The following is a 17,123-nucleotide window of genomic DNA, read 5'->3' as shown; positions in this document are numbered from 1 at the left end:
CTCATTAAATGGGGCTCTAGGCTTGAGCCCTAAACTTGTCATCAAAACTCCTACTAAAAAAATCACTCACTGCTCCCAGTAAGAGAAACAAAACATGGACCTAAAATATACTCTTTATTCTGAAGTGACTGACAACACCCAGAGGAGGAAAAGCAGTGGGTGGGATACAGCTGCTTTCAGAGGCACACCATTTGCTACTGGAATAGACACTTTTACTCTCTCCCTGTGTAATGTAGTTTGTATCGCAAGTTTTAAATCTCACAAGGTAGCTAAGAGCCATCGACCTGTGCTATAAGGCAAAGAGTGTGCAGAGGAGCTGGTTGCAATTCTCCTGAATAGCCAAGTGATGGAGAGAGAAGACAAAGGACGGCACAGACCAAACCTGAACCTCAACAATTGCCATTTTTCTTCCTGGGGTATTTAAAAAAAGACAGACGGATGTAACTGCTTCTAGAAAAAGTGTAGTGATGAAGAGGCTGAGGATGGACTCTTTTCCTTAAGACTTAAATTGGAATTTAGCTCATCTTTCAAAAAGGGCAAAATACAGAAGGCGCGGTGCCACTAAAATGGCACAAGTAGAACTGAGCCGGGCAGTTGCAGCAACACATTCTAAAAGAGCGAGATACAGCTGAAAAGCTCAAACACGCTGAGATTGTTGCCAATTTTTAGATAGTGAGTCGCACAATAGACAAGCTGTTTATCGTGTGCTGATGTTTTCTCAACAGTTTTTAAAGGTTAAATAGATTTTGAACCAATTCATGTTGCTCTGACAGTTTTACGAGAACAAAAATTAAAAGAACACAATTATAACTACCGTCCAAAGAGCTTGCTCAGGGTTTAGCATCAGACCACATGTATTGCACTACAGGTTTCCAGATGGCGACATGCGACTGTTCCTGGAACCTTCAGTCACTAACATTGCTGTAGTCCACAAAATTGATTTTATTTAAATAATCAAGAAGAACGGATACATATTTTATTGAGCACTTTAGAAGACAATGAGAGATTCACTGCAGCAAGTCATATTTTTAAATACAAAAGGGGAATTAGTAAAAAGTTAGGTTCATATGCAACAAGAAACAAGAACACGTTGCTTTCAGGAGCTTCGACGGAGATCCCTACTTACATCAAACAGTTCAAACACGTCCACGTCACAAAATCTTAGTATTGCACTATAGCTCCTTGCTCAACAGACGCGATGGACAATGTGCACCTGCATTACCCACTTGTAAAGGACCATCGGCAACACATCAGCACAGCCAGGCAATCTAGAATAGGCCAGAGGGGTTGTGGGTTTGCTGGGAGACGCACGGCAGTAAAACTGAGCAGTTCGGATCACCACTATCCAACCCCAGCCCTGTTTCTTGCTGGTGATGCAACAGCCATGAGAATGGCAGCTGCGCTACTGCCCTGTGCAGAGGTAGGATAATACTATGGCTTTAAAGACTTTCTTTTAAATAAGGCTCGTCTTAGCTGAAAGCCATATAATAACCAAAGAGTTCTTGTAACTCTAGCACAAACTATAGCATGGCAGCACCTCGGGTTCCACTTGTTGAACAACAGCTGCCACCTCCAAGTAGGTACTTTATTTCTTTGAAATCAGCTGCAGCACACGAGTAGTTCTGTGCAAAGGTGGTAACGCCCATTACTTCTTTTCCCCGCCCTCATCCTCATCCGTACGGAGAATGCTAACAGTCGAGAACGCAACAGCGGGTGACACAGAGGAACTGGAAAATGGAAGTCCTACCTAGCCATAAAAGAGGTGCTCCTTTGTCTAAAAAGACGCATTGCGAGAGGTGACAGGCAAGACATTTCAGTTACGTGGACAGCATGGAAAAAACCACATTTGTGAAAGATACACACTGCCGCTGTGGTGGTTAAACCCCCACCCCTCCTTGTATCTAAAATTCAAGACGATGGTCATTTTAATGTTAACTGAAGGCAGAGGTCCTGGGCAGGGGGGCCGACATTAAAGCTGAATGCTACTCTCCCCAGACAGTACAACAACAAACCAGGGCAGTTTTCCAATTCACAAATGCTTCCCCTTCTTTTGTCTGTTCTAACCCACTTCAGCATCTTATCTTTAATTAAAATTAAGTGACAGACCGTGCAGGGAGAACATCGTCATCGTATTTATAACTACCTCACTTGGGCTGCCAGGCGCTTGGCTCTGCCGAGGCACTCCGGTGCTACTGTAATACAAGTAAGACCGTCTTCTCAAGCGGGTTTTGGAAGACAGCACAACTAATATTGCATTTGATACTACAAACACGTTGAAACAAATTCCACACGTACAAACATTACAAAACCGCTTCTACAAACCGTCACAAAATTGGAACCAACTTCACTGATCTTCAGTCCAAACTCCAAGGCGGATTTGTTAGTCAAGAAGACCGAAACAACTGAGAAATAGGAATTAAACTAACACTGAGTTTACATATCATTACATTTTGTAAAAAAAAGACATTGTTTTTAATTTATGAATATGTAGAAAATTCAAAATCTCTAACGTTTACAATACCCCCTTGTACTAAGCCTATTTGTAGCTTCTCTTCCATCAGTGCCAAGTAAACTAATCCCAGACATCACTGTTGAGATGGCTAACGGAGACATCTCGGGCTCCTTCCTGCTGCCAGCTTCGATTGCATTCAATGCGTGTCACTTGTTACTCACGATAGAAATATTTTGTTCTTGTTCCTTGTGTGGTGTTGTTGGTTTTTTATTTTTAATAAATAATGAAAGTCTACAACATGCTTTCTCAGGTACATGATTGCTGAGTATTACACAACAAGTAGTCTGTAAACCAGTTCGGCCTCTGGGGAATTGTCAGGCCCTTGAGACGGTTGCATTCCAAGAGCAGCACCTTGCGTTGAGCGCAGCCAGGGCGGAGGAGAAGGCCTCCTGCAGCACCGAGCTCCTGCCTGCTGCGGTGGGGAGGCATCAGCATGAGGAATCCACGAGTCTTTGGCGAAGTCTTTTATCTTCTCTCGGACTCGTGTTGCCACTTGCGTTGTGGTCTGTCAAAACTAAAGAGAAAGTAAACCTTTAGAAGTGAAAGGGCCACCAAACCACGCGACACGTTCTCGTTTACGAAGGAACTGCCACCAGGAGCACCCAGCAGCAGGATGCCCTGCAGCATCTCCCACCCTCACGGTCCACAGTCGGCATCTACCACTGGTTTGTTAACACCGTTACTAATTAAAACACGCTGATGCCACTAGTGACAGAAGAAAAGACGATGAGCCACAGGCAAAGCTTTGCTGACGAGCGGTGAAGTTCGCAGCTGCAGCCCCGCAGAAGGAGAGAGTTGCACCACCTGCAGCTGGCCATGAAACAGCGGCTTCTTCCTGCAACGCGTTTTAACAGAGCTTCAAGCATGACTTTGTTCCTCTCTGGAGGAAAACAAGTCTTTGAAGTGTTTTTATGAGATGAAAACAATCTCAAAAGTTCTGCTTTCAGATAAAAACGAGTCAGATTTTCTATTAGCTTTTTCAGCTCCTTGAGCAGAGATCCCCACCTTGGGCTCTTAAATCCTCCTCCCAAAACCCACCCACCTGTAATTTCAAAAAGGCACACATTTAAGAGGAAAACTATTTTCTGTCAGAATCACTCCAAACTGCTGTACGAGAGCTGGCTGCCAGAAGAGCTTCTTCTAGTTTGAAAACAATTTTGCTTGTTTGTTCTGAATTCCACTGTTGTAAATTGACTTCTCCTCCAAACCTCTGCCTACCAGAACTGCTTGACTGAAGCACAGAGGAACAGTTACCCTCTGGATGCCGCTGCTTCTTTTTTATTAAGCACAGGGCACAGCTTTCTGAAGAGAAAGTAGATTTAACTTTTTTCCTGCCTTTGAAACAGTTCTTTAACTTGCCCTCAGCACTGTGCTCGCCCACTCAGGTCAGCTGCTAAGCGTTTTAAAGCATTTTCACTTTCATGAGTGAAGGACTTTGTGACGAGGCAGCCAACAGAGTCTCAGCTCCGTCATTCAGGGGATGCAGGCACTGGTGTCCTGCTGCTTCTGTGGGGACAGCTACGACAGCGGCCATGCTCACATCAAATGGCAAGAAAGCCTTTCCATCCCTTTATGCCTCTCCCTCGATATTTGGCTTTTCTTCTCTAATTCTGTACTTGAGGAGGGAATTGGAATCACATTTAACGTACGCCACATTTTTTAGCACAGAATCTGAGATTACATCTTGTGTAGCAGCGATTGCTCAGAGCCGATCATGTCTGGTGGGAATATTCTGGCAACAGCTGCACCAATCCAGACCGACTCAGACCATTTTGGCAAAAACCACTTTACAGTCAACCTCCCTTTCTCTCTGCATAAGAAAGAGAAGGAGCACGTTCACTGGCCCCGGTTCCACTTCCCTTCTTTTGTCATGTTCTGTTCCTCCACCAGTGGCATTTCTGAGCATCAAGACTTATTTTTACATTCATCTAAGATTTCTGCCCAAGCCTGAATTAAAAGCAGAAGCAGCAGTTACTACTCTTTTGAGCTAATGTCTGAAAAACAAATGTCCTGAAACCACCAGCTTTCTCACTGGAGCTTCTTCAAGCACAACCTTCTGTGGAACGATCTAGTGCTCTTCTACTGTGTAGGTGGTCTTAAGGAGTTCGAGTTCAGGCGGCTGAAGCCTCTTACTACTACAGCAGAGATGTCAGCAAGGACCACCACCTTAAGAGAGCCTGTGCCACAGACCTGCAACACCCCAATCTCCTGGCACACATGTGAAGCCATAGCAGTTATACTGCAGACAACATAGCAAGGTCTAAGCAGGTCCATTTTCTTGGAGAATATATTAAAATGTTTTATCTAGGACTACACGTCTAGATAAAACCTGCTTTGTGTTGTGTGAATGATTTTTTTGGTTTAATGGATTCCTTATCTCTCTATACCAGCAGGTTGGGATGTGGTGTTTTTGTGGTGTTTCTTTCTTTGATTTTTCTTTTTAAAGAAAGAGCAGGTCACCTTACCTTGTAGCTCTGTTGCATTTTTTTCCAGCTCTTCTGTAGTTGTTTCTCCAGGCTTCTCCAACACAGCTGTCCCTGGCTTCCCATCCACGGTATCTGTCTTAATAGTACCAAGGTTTACCAAAAGTTGCATGACATCGAACTTCTCAGAAACCGCAATGTTCTCCAGCACTTTGAGGCATTTAAATGATTTAAGTTCACTCACGTTTTCCTCAAGAAAGAGGAGGTAAAGGCTTAAGTCATCAAAACACTTTGACTTGAGTTTCAGAACATCGAAAGTTGGCAGGATTTCATACACTTTGAGGACACTTGAATTCCACCTCCATGGAACAAACATTGCATACACTACCAGTGGCATCACTAGAAGATAGACTAGCAGGTTAATATAGCTGAGTACCTTGAAGACACCAACAGCAATAAGCTTGCACTGAACCACTTCTGGAACAGTTGTGTCATTCTTTAAGATCCCAGTTTTGATAGTGCAGAGAAACTCATCACTCAAAGAGGAGAGGCTAATGTAGTAGCCCAGGTAGAGGCATGCAATGAAAATAATCACTAGCGTGAGCAAACGGCAAATAATGTATTTAATTATTAAGCATTTGGAATTCTTCTTCGTCTTCAGGTACTGCTCTACAATTGGGTATTTAAAGTGGCTTTCAGATATTTCCCACAAACTGAAAGAGAGAGAAAAGAAAAACATAAATCACATAAATCAGATGCTGCAACATTCACCAACCTCAAATTTCACAGAAACCTAGTAATACTCTAAAATAGTCCAATAGTAAGATTGGATTCCCTCTTATTGGGGTAAATCAAGTGTAGTTTTATTGAAGTCAATAGAAAAACAACAGAATAGCAGATAAATGAAGAATATTGACACTCCAATACAGAAAAAACACGTAAGAGACAAAAGAGCTCAAACATTGGAAAATGGAAAAAAAGTATTGCTCTCGCAGCAAAAAAATATTTTTGTTCTTTTCCAACACAAAACAGGCATAGTAAGCAAATCCATGAGGAAAAGCAGACTTCCCAACCACTTGTTCAATAATAGCACACTGGAAGGTTTTGCCCTTGTCAAGATCTAAGTCCCCATTTTAAGGAACAGACCTAAGTCCCCGTTGCATTGCTCGTACCCCGCCACGCAAAGAGAAACAGGTACCCTGCCCTAGGATGAAGCAGAAACTGGATCTGGTTAGAACAGTGCACCAGTTTCATCAGAGATGGGGTCTTGGTTTTGGTGTTTGGTTTTTTTATTGGGTTTTTTGTCTTTAAAAAGAAGCTTTGCGGACCTAGATCGGAAAGGATGGGCGATGACAAGTAACAGACTTTGCTCACAGTGTGCAAATGACTGACAAAGACATTGAGAACTGAAGACTGGAGCCATCCCCGTTATCTTACGCTGGGGGTGTGTGTGGGTGTGTAAAACTAATTAATACCTTCTACAACTGAAGAAACCAGGACTTCTCAGGTAATTAGTAATGTGAAGAGCTCATCAAATGTTTTCTTTGAAAAAAGAAAGTTACAGCTCCAAGTACCCCCAGTAATAATTTCAGATGTCATCTTTTCATCAGGAAAGTCATCTTTTCATCAGATGTCACCTATCATCAGGAATAGCGTGGCCAGCAGGAGCAGGGAAGTGATCGTGCCTCTGTACTCGGCACTGGTGAGGCCTCACCTGGAGTACTGTGTTCAGTTCTGGGCCCCTCTGTACAAGAGGGACATTGAAGTGCTGGAGTGTGTCCAGAGGAGAGCTACCAGGCTGGTGAGGGGTCTGGAGACCAGGTCATCTGAGGAGAGGCTGAGGGAGCTGGGCATGTTTAGCTTGGAGAAGAGGAGGCTGAGGGGAGACCTCATTGCCCTCCACAACTCCCTGAAAGGAGGTTGGAGAGAGGTGGGTGTTGGCCTCTTCTCCCAGGTGAATAATGACAGGACCAGAGGAACGGGTCTGAAGCTGCGGCAGGGGAGGTTTAGATTAGATATTAGGAAGAATTACTTTACTGACAGAGTGGTCAGGCACTGGAACAGCCTGCCCAGGGAGGTGGTTGAGTCACCATCCCTAGAGGTGTTTAAGACCTGTCTAGATTTGGCATTTCAGGGCATGCTCTAGTGGCAGAGATTGTAGGGTTTGTGTTTTTTGGTTTGGTTTTTTTTTTTTTTGTGTGTGTGTGTATGGTTGGACTCGATGATCTTAAAGGTCCTTTCCAACCAGAAGATTCTATGATTCTATGGGTTTTTTTACCCAAATTTAAAAGCCCATCAGGCCACCATTCAAACCTTTGCAATAAATTTCTAAGAGAGTGCGGGTGTCACATCTGTTAAGAGCTTACAGAAAAGAGCAAAGAAAACCAAGACCCAGCATCTTACCTCTGCGTCAAGTTCTCATTAACAGCTGGAAGTAAGTCAGTAGGATCCCTGGGGTCTCCGCTGCGGATGCTATTAGCAGCTTTGATTGCCCTGTTATAGGCTTTGTCAAGTTCTTCCATAATGAATTTCAGGTCTGAAGAAAGGTGAGGTGCTGCAGTGAAGCGCCAGAACAAACATGGTAGATACAGCAGGATAGCGACGAGCAGAAGGATGTATGGGAAGAACTGAAGGGAGGAAAAATTCAGATTAGGCGCTACCTGTATACAAAACGTCAGCCAGTCACCACCATTCCCTATAAGTCTCTTAAATTCCCTATAAGCCTATTAAATTCCCTGAAGTTTTACTTAAATGCTTTTACTAAAACCCACTTTTGTGGTTATCAGGGACATGCAGGGAAGCAGAATCTCTTTCCAGACAGCTCCAGTAACCTTACTGCTGCTCAGAGCTTTGCAAAAAAAAAAAATAAAAAAAAAAAAAAGTTAAAAAATGGCAGAATAAAGTTACCATAATCCTGATAACATTTTTCCTTGCATATTCAGAACTGCACTGCTGGAGCTGAAAGTGAGAGAGGCAGCACTAACCTGGGGAACGACAAATAGCAAAGGCAACCGAAGCAGCTATCAGAGATGCTGACTGGAAGAAGAGGATGGTGTCACATAACCCTCCCTCCCAAACGTGTCACCACTGTTCATAGCAACTAAAATACTCCAAACACCGTCAAAATCTCTCCTGTTCTCCATTAGCTGTCAGGAAGTTAACGAATAGACCATTTGTAACGCTGCATCTGCCTGCACAGACACACATCTGCTCAGAGTGCCTGGCATACAGAGGCTGTAAAGGATGGAACTACGGCTGTAAAATTTAAGGGTATTTATGTATTTTTAAATAACTCCTAAATGGAAACGAACACACAGCATCAGAATGGTCTGGTGTTAATGCAGCGCTGGGAATTCAGTCCTTACATGGTCCCCGTTGCTTAGGGAAAGGGCTGAAGCAAATATAAAATACAGTAGCTTGAAGTCTTTCCATCTTTCTTCTAGTTATCAATGAGTTTTTCACCACGAGATTTAATTTCTAATTCCCTCCAGCTGCTGAAAAGAAGGCATCTTCCATCCACTGTGACATTATAGTGAAGGTGTACATTTACACATAACATCACCCTTACAGAGACGCGATGTAAGATCTAGTGAGACAAGCGGGGAGTTAAGAAAAAGTACTGCAAATTTGGCTAATCTCCAATTCATTACATTCAGCTTTTGACAGTAAGCACACTTAACTCAAACCCAGCATCAGTTCCTAAGGAATTTTAAATTAGTTGTGGTGAACCAATTTGAAACAGATTTAAGGCATCTTAGTTGTCACAGCCATGCACACAGGCGCATTCCTTGAAAAAGCCAATGGAGAATTTTAGAGGAAACTTGGACTGAAGACATTAATCAGTGCAAGTAGAACAGCTCTGCTTACGTTTGTAGTTATTTAACAAGATGAGAATCCGGACCTAATATTAACATGTTAACTTGTGTTTGCATTAATCAAGAGAGACTGAAGTTTTGTATGAATGAAATAAATAATTTGATGCTATTGAACATTTTATCCAAGGAAAGCTGCTTCTAAAATCACCTACCATTAACGCAAAATCCTATGTTATTATTAATACTAGGAATGCATACAACATGTTAACACAGAAATAAAACCTGACTTCTTAGAGGAACTGCATCAGCAACTGGAGACCATAAAACCAACCATCATTCTGGATGGGCACGTTCTCTACATGGGAGTCACATCAGAAATTTGTGGCACACAGTAAGACAAAGCCAGGAAAAGCACTAAACAGCCACAGAAAACAGAGAATGCTGTATTTAAAGGTCAGCTTTCCCTTGCAACCCTTCTTGTAAATTCATACTTTAACCATTTCTGCTCAGTAGCAACATAATTGAACTTGGCCAAAATTGCGACTTCTGACTCTAGATAAGATGACAAGAAAGAAAGAAAACTTCAAGAAAGGCTCACCTTTAAAACTGAAACAGAAATCCTGCAGGGATGGGCTAACCAGTGACAAGATTGTTTCAGAAACCTAGTTAACAAAGCAGAGTTGAGTGTAATTATACCGTACACCCCACTAGGGGTAGCTCTTCCTCACCAGCCAGGAACGAGCATCAAGCCTGTACTGCAATATCATAGCTGTGGCCTGTCCCCTCTCCGCCGCAGGGGACTGACCTCACAGGCCAGAGACAACCAGGGGATTCCTTCTGATCTCCTGGAACTGCACGTCTGCCCAGTACGCCCACTGAATCTATACTATCTTCTGCACCACTAAACCACGCTCACCGATGGATTGTCCATAGCCACCTTCAAGAATTTCTTCCCTCCAGAGCTCCTACCTATGCCAGCAGCCAAGACAGCCCTTGGGTGTGGGTGATGCTCTCCTTTTTGAACTGCTAACTGCTTTCAACCAAACTGAGAGAGCTCATTCTCTCAAAAACACGTCCTTAGTGGCTGTCATCTCCGAGCTCTCAGCTCTACTTGCTGCCCCCTTGACGTGATCTTTCCCCTGCCCCCAGCAGCCTGTAGAAACTGTGCAGAGCTCTGCCCTCACTACTGCCTCTCTTCCTTCTTTCTACACAGCAGACAACCTCAGATCATCTGGAGTTTTTTTTCCAGATCTATCCTTTCCAATTGAGATGTAAAGCTCTGCCGTGTCCGATGTGTTTTTGTAGACATCTCGTCAACTCAAACCCAACAGCTCAAGAATCTGCCCTTCATGTTCAACTCTGTGGACAATGCCACTGGCTCTCTCAGGTCAAAGTCCTGGATGCCTTGGTCTACTCAAAGCTTTATGGTTTCATGACCAGGCTCCTTCAGTCCTCTGAATTCTGTATTATGTAGAAACAGAAATTATCTATCTATGAACGCAGCTTAAATTTATCTAAGCTGCTCTAAGTTGATGTAACACCTTTTCCGTAGGCCAAATGCCAGCTTGTATAAGATTGCTGCAAAGCCTGTTTGACTTCACTTACTTCTGTGTCATACGCCTCTTAGCATCCTTCCACTGGTGCCAGGTGGGGAAAGAAACAACAAAGAAACATCTGATTTAGTAAGGAGCAGCCAAAGCTTCTTACATTAGTTTATACCACTTGGCTTTACTACTCACTCATTTGAATTTTTACAGGCATCAGAGGATTTATTAATTCCCTGTCTGACTCTCAAAACTGGAAACACCACCAGCAGTATCCGATTAATCCTTGAGATCTCTTTACCCTGAGGCCTACAAGACACGCGACAGGAGGCGAGATAGTTGACACACTGAAGTCACAGTCCAAAACCTCCATTGTCTCAGTCCCCATCTCCTCCTTTATGCATAGAAAAAGACTCTGGGCACATTCTGCTCTTGTGTAACACACTGGCACCAGCCCTGTTGCTCTGCTCCAGACCTCCTCCAATCCCACCCATCTCCCCTGCCTCATCACACGCTGTTGTCTTACAAAGAGCGGCCTCTGCCATCTTCCCTTGCACCTCCTCCTCGCCCCGACTCCTTCACCACCGCCTCGTCACCTAGAAGCATCGCACCACTGGGACAAAGGCACATTTGCCACATGTTTACTGGGCTTCCCCTCGCCAGACTCTCGTCTCTCCCAAAGCTGTAGTTTATGGCAACATGGGAAAACACTATGCAGCTCTTTTCTGAATGGTCTCAAACCCAGAGCAGCAGCGTGACCATTAGTCCAGCTCTTTTTGTTTGGAAACAAAAGCCTGTATTTGTCAGCCCTTCCACAGCACTTGATGCACGACTCCATCCTTCTCGGATTCTGGCTTTTTTTAAAAAATGAAAGATACGCTTGTTCTATTTGTTAACGGTAGGCTTAGATAACTAGCAAATTGTTTTGAATCATTAAAATTTAAGGCCTTGAACCAACAGGCAGAAGTGAAAATGCAAAGTCATCTGGCACGAGTCCTAGGTTTCAGAGCAACAGACTCGGATTATCCAGCTCATCTGACTACATTTTACAGTCACACATAATGACTTCCCATTTTAAGAAGAGGACTCTGTGGTATTCATACATGGATGAGCATGTGCCATGCGCCTTTCTTTTGTGGTTTATGCATTTACTTCCAAGGCACTGAACACACAAGGAGGAAATGCTACTTCAGTCTTGGGTAGTTACCAGCATTTAGGTTAAATGGGAAGTGTCACGGATTGCAAGAACTATATGGTCAAATATATGCCAGAGAAAGATATTGCCCTAAAAGTAAAACTCAGTTTTTCCTTTGCTGTCTAGTTCTCAAGTTCCTCTTCAACAGCAAGTTCACAATGTTGAATTTAAGATGGTTTGAGAGTGCATAACTGAAGAAAGGTCCTCTGAAAGCAGATAAGAACAGATACATTAGAGCAGATACAAAATCCTATGGTACAAAATGCGCTGTTCTGAACTTTATTAGTGAAAGTGCTTCGAGAGCTACATCATCATGCTTCAACCTGGATGCCCTGAGCTTTCATTTCCACCCAGCTGCAAGGCGAAAAGGACAGGCAAAGGCCCATCGAGTTTGCCACTCAAAACCAGAGTAGCAGAGATTCAGCTAGGCTAATCCAAGTTTCTGGGGGGTACTAGGCACAGATACTGTGCGATTCATATTCAACACGAGACAGACAAAACTAGTAGTGCCTGCACCAGGGACTCAAACTAGAGTCCCCTGTATGTTTTCTGCTATGTATTGCTGAGCTCCTGAAAGCTAAAGATGATGGAAGCAGGTTCACCTGCCTTGCTTGTCCCTTAGTCTGATGGCACGCTGGGTGGGACAGCAAGCTCCAAGGAAGCAGAGCACCAGGAAGCCATGAGGTCAGCTGCCCTTTGTTCTGTACTGCTGCAGCTCACTTCACTTGACGGAGCTTTCATCACTGTGTACATCACAGGTGATACCCGTACTCCTCCTGAAAGCCAAAAGCACCTGATACCCGAGCTGACAACTCTGCACCAGAAACCGCCGAAGCCCATGTTAACTGGTGTTGATGAGGCACTGAAACGCAAGCCTTATCTGAGCAGGAATCTGTGCAGAGAAGGACTCCTCCCTCCATGCTAAAGACGTGTGTGCTCATCATCATTGCTCTGCAACAAGTAACTGAAATGGGAACTGCAGATTTAGTGCCTCTCTGTACCTCACGGCTGTAGTCCAAGAGTAACACATCCCACGGGGCAGTCAAAGGTGAAAACGGGACCAGATCTGACACCAGCTGTTTGGTAGCCTGTGGCACAACACTCCACCAGGCCCTGCAATGCAGAAAGCATGATCTTTCTGGACAGCGAGAGCTTAGGAAATAGCGTGTCCAGGAGATGCAGAGCCCCGATCCCCCGTCTCAGCACAACACATCGTTTTCAGTTGTGTGTTGTACACTCACAAAAGCAGTTATAAAGGTTATCATCAAAGCAAATCATTTTTGCACATCAAAATGCTTAGCCTTCGTAGATGTGTGCTGTTTTCTTACATCACTGACCATAATCAGGTTGAGCAATTTTAAATCAATACTACCTACCATGAAAAGAGAAAAAAAATAACCTGCATGCATGCAGTCCAAATTTTAGAAACCTATCTATTTAACACACTGAACTCTTTTGAAGTCATGACTTCAAGACACAAGTCAAGACATTCAAGAGTCTGAATTTGCTCCTCTCATGAAGATTACCTGCACAAACCTCTGTCTTACCAGAATTTGTGAAAACCTACATTCAGATAAATACTCAGAACGGCAAGAACCAATTTCACTACATTTCAGATCCCCGATGCACACGCATAGATTTTCACTGATAAACACACATAGGGTGGTAGCACTACAAATATCAAAATGAGGTCCTGATATTCTCATCACGCATTTTTTTTCACCATTTATTGGGAGGCCAGGGAAATAAACTTTGAAGACATCGGTCCATTTAAGTTAATTTGTTAAAAACCAGTTAACTGTTCAACCAGAACATATTAACGGGTATAGAAGAAGAAGTGTTTGACTAATCCATTTGCATAAGCACATAAGACACCGGAATGACAAAACTGTCTTTTAAAGATGCATTAGCATCCGAGTCTACTGAAGGTGACAGGAAAAATCAGACTAAACCACGAAATAGTCTATTCTATAACATCCCCAGCTTGAATTGTGCTAAGAAACAGTAAATACACAACAGATAAGTTAAAAGGGCATTTTAAAAACTTCTTCATAAGCTCAAATATGTTTTTATCATCCAAACAAAATACAGCTGCCAAAGGTGGTGAGACCCAAAAGACATTTTCAAGGACCTAATCTACTTGCCAAGGTCTGGATAAAGATGGCTGGCAAACGACGACAACCACGTTAGCGACATTTAGAAAACAACAGTTCTCTAACGTTACTACAGCTTCAGTCCTTATTTCCTCTGGGCAAACACTATTAAAGTGGCTGCAAGCATTCAGACTTCTACCATACCTAATAGTGGTCAAACACTAACTTTAAGTACACTAGCACAAAGCTGTTAAGCTGCACAGGTCTGAATTACAGCCTTGAGAAAATTCATTGGCATTGGCATGCAGTGCTCAAAGAAGGAAGCACTGAAGTGTCTTCACTCACTTGAGATGAAAGTGTTTCTCATTAAAAAATAAGATCATAGTGAAGTGTCTGCTTCTTCAGCTCCAAATTTCTATTTGCCACTGGGAAGAGCCCTTATTAAGCAAAGGCACCAGCCCCCAAACAGGCTAATGAGAGCAATGACGTGTTTCCAGAAGCAAAGGTATCAGGCTTCCTCTGGATACGATCCTGTTCCTGTTTGAGTCGATGTGAGACGTTTCATTGGTGTTCAGGGCAGAAATGTGAGCTATAAATGACTCATCATTTGGGCTGCGATACGTTCCTGCCTCCAGACGTGAAAGTGAATCTCAAACCACACGTGACCTTTTTTACCCCATCTGTTACTTAATTTCTGTTTTGATACAGCTTAAAAGCTGTATTTCTCCAGCCTCAATGAGTAAGGCTAATGAGACTGAAGTAGCCCTAACACTACCCCCTCAAAGAATGCTTTATAAACGCACCTGCGTTCAGGTCTCCTTGCCCTGACAGCCCCTAATCCCTCTGGGTGGGGCTTTGTAGGTGAAATGTGAAGAGTCCTCCGTCAACTAGGAAGTTGTACGAAGAGTGAGTAATGAGAACCAGGTAACAGCCGTGATTATAATCATACCAACACCACAATGAAGAACCTCAGGAGGTTTTTTGCGCATTTACAGACAAGCAATTCAAAGAACATCCCATGGGTCCACAGTAAGTCTTACTTCTGTTACAAAAAGTGAGTATTTTCAAGAAGCTAAGTTTCGCTTCGTGCATACAAAGACCTCAGACCCACTCTTTGTACTCAATGCTTTCAGCAGCTCCTGCAGCACTTGCCCTGTGCTTTTGCGGAGATGTGAGCCAGACGACTGGCCTCTGGCTATGCCACGTGTGAAGACCTCCTCTTTCTGCTGTCAGTCACGCACATACCAATGTGTAGATGAACAGTTTGCCTGCAGTCCACACTGCTACAGACGTCCTTCTTCTAAAGAACCATCTACTCCCTTTACCTCAACTTTGCTTACCTTTATCTTCCTCCTTGATTCTCCCCAATTAATTAATAATCAACTAGAAAATAGAGTAATTCAAAAAAACTTAGAAGTCCCTTGATAGGCACCTCCATCCTAGCAATCCACATTTCACGGCTAGGAAGAGGTCATCACTCAATGTCCAACTTCCCCTCATCTTGCTTGGCTGCCATCACGTCTGCTGGCCATCAAGAGCCAGTAAGATGATGCTCACTGTTCTCCTGCATGTGTTTGTAGAAATTTCTCTGGGCACTATGGATTAAAAAGGCTTCACAGTGCGGTCTCCTCCTCCGCTGGACCGCAAGGACTGCCCACTCACAATGGCCAAAAGTTTGTTTCTATTCCAGTTAAGGATCAAGCTTTTTTGCTTGATAGTTGTCAGGTGGAGCACTCATCTTTAGAGACAAGAAGCAATCTGCACAGAGGGAACCAATACATGACTCTTTCATCCCACATCAGCACTGTCTGTCTCCCTTCCCCATTCATCTTTAGAAACCGGTATCTCTGCTCTGACACTTCAGATAGACACAAGAAACCTCTTGAAGGAATTAAGTCTGAATGGAAAACCCCAGAAGAAAACAGGAACAACAGAAGAGCAAAGCCCGACCAGACTAAGTGTCACCAATGACAAACCTGAAGATGAGTTTTGTCAGAGGACTCAACCATATAAGGATTTAGTCAGCTTTTTCACTGACAAAGAGGAGGAAATCTTAGCGTTAAACTAAGAATTTATGCAGGACATGCTATAGTCTCTTCTTTCCATTTATCTGTCTGCAGAGAGTTTGTTTCTTGAATTGTGCATTTGAGTACACAACTCATTTTGCATTCTGCTAAGGGTTATCCAGGGTGAAGAGTTACTCCATGTTCCCTACAAATTTCAAAAATCCTGTTCTCCAAGGAGAGAGGCTCTGGGCACCCTGTGGGAGTGCACAGACCACGAGAGCGGCAGGGAACCCAGAAAGTTGGAGTGCTCCTCCTTCCCCACTCCAAAACAAGTTTCCAAACTGATAAATTCAAGTGTTGGGAGAGACCTCCCAGAGCAGAAGGGACAGCAAGTAAAGGTGCCCAAGCTTCGGGGATTGCCCAGAACTGAAACATACATTTCACTGATTGAAAAATCAAAAAATCCCAGCGCAAACTTGTATGCTAAAATAGGAGGGAAATGAGAAGGTTTCATCTTTTCTGTAATGCAACCTGGTTTTGATAATCCTTTAGAGCAACCAGATGCCTAGAACAAAAGCGGGGCAAGCTGCCGTTAAGTTGGCTTCTTCACCAAAGAACTACATAGTCTACTTCTACTCTACACCATGATGAGCACTGTCCTAGGATGCAAACCTCTGACAGCACTTCTGACCGAGCACAGGGACCATGCCATAAGGAGGTCCATCCATTCCAATCAGGGCCTAGAACTTCAATACCCCAAACCTGTAATCCAATGCCTCCTTAAGCATTTTGCATGGACCCTTCCAGCATGCCAATATAGTGAGATGCTAAGTGAGTCAGAGCATTAGAAAGAACCTGAGATGCTTTGCAAATAAATGCACTGCTGCCCAGAAAGCAGAAAAAAAAAAAAGCTTTAAGTGTTGTCTTAAATAAAAATGGGCCTAATGATCCTTGCTGTCCCTCTATGTGGATCCCTGCCCTTGCACCGCAGAGTCAAGTCTCCTCTCACCTGACCTTGGGAAGTCTCATTAACATCACTGTGCTCCCACAAAGACTCTGCTCTGCCCATTTAAAAGAATGGTTATCTAGCCAAAATCTGCAGAGCAATGAGGTTGTACGTACCTTGGAGCACGCAGCCTGCACCAGGAGACAACCCAGGCCCTGCTTTCCTGCAGAAGTGATCAGTCCCCATGGCAAGCCACCCAGCAGTGCAGCTGGGAGCTGCTGGCCCTGGGTACACCCAACAGCCAAACACCTTCAGATCTTCCCACCACAGTCAGTGTTAATAGCTGTAACACCGCTCCTTCCCTGGAAACTTGTTAAGCATAGAAGTTGATGAACAATCAGCAGAAGGGTATTAATACTCGCTTCCAAGTAGCATCCGCAGCTCCAGTTGCCCGGCTCAGTGGAAGTGTAGGTGACTAAGCATGGATTTAGGAAGTTAAGATGAGGCACCCAGCCTCTGCTACAAACTCTGACTCAGCTGTTCAGACACACTTCTTGCAGCCAGTTTGCAGGGTATTTACAAAGAAACA

General features: G+C 43.7%; 1 protein-coding gene across 1 annotated transcript in view; it reads right to left on the bottom strand.

Moving 5' to 3' along the window:
• Positions 1-934: 934 nt before the first annotated feature.
• The window catches only part of PANX1 (pannexin 1), a 29,910-nt gene continuing 13,721 nt past the window's right edge, over positions 935-17,123 (bottom strand). The window contains exons 3-5 of the mRNA XM_054188028.1: positions 7,339-7,562; positions 4,978-5,648; positions 935-3,026 (exon numbers count right to left, since the gene is read on the bottom strand). Coding sequence (XP_054044003.1) covers positions 2,941-3,026; positions 4,978-5,648; positions 7,339-7,562 — 981 coding nt within the window. The 3' untranslated portion in view covers positions 935-2,940. The remainder of the gene's footprint in view (positions 3,027-4,977; positions 5,649-7,338; positions 7,563-17,123) is intronic.

The sequence above is a fragment of the Rissa tridactyla genome, chromosome 1, assembly GCF_028500815.1.
Source record: "Rissa tridactyla isolate bRisTri1 chromosome 1, bRisTri1.patW.cur.20221130, whole genome shotgun sequence".
Classification (NCBI taxonomy): Eukaryota; Metazoa; Chordata; class Aves; order Charadriiformes; family Laridae; genus Rissa; species Rissa tridactyla.
Note: the sequence above shows the minus strand (reverse complement) of the source record. Positions and strands in the feature narration are given on the sequence as shown.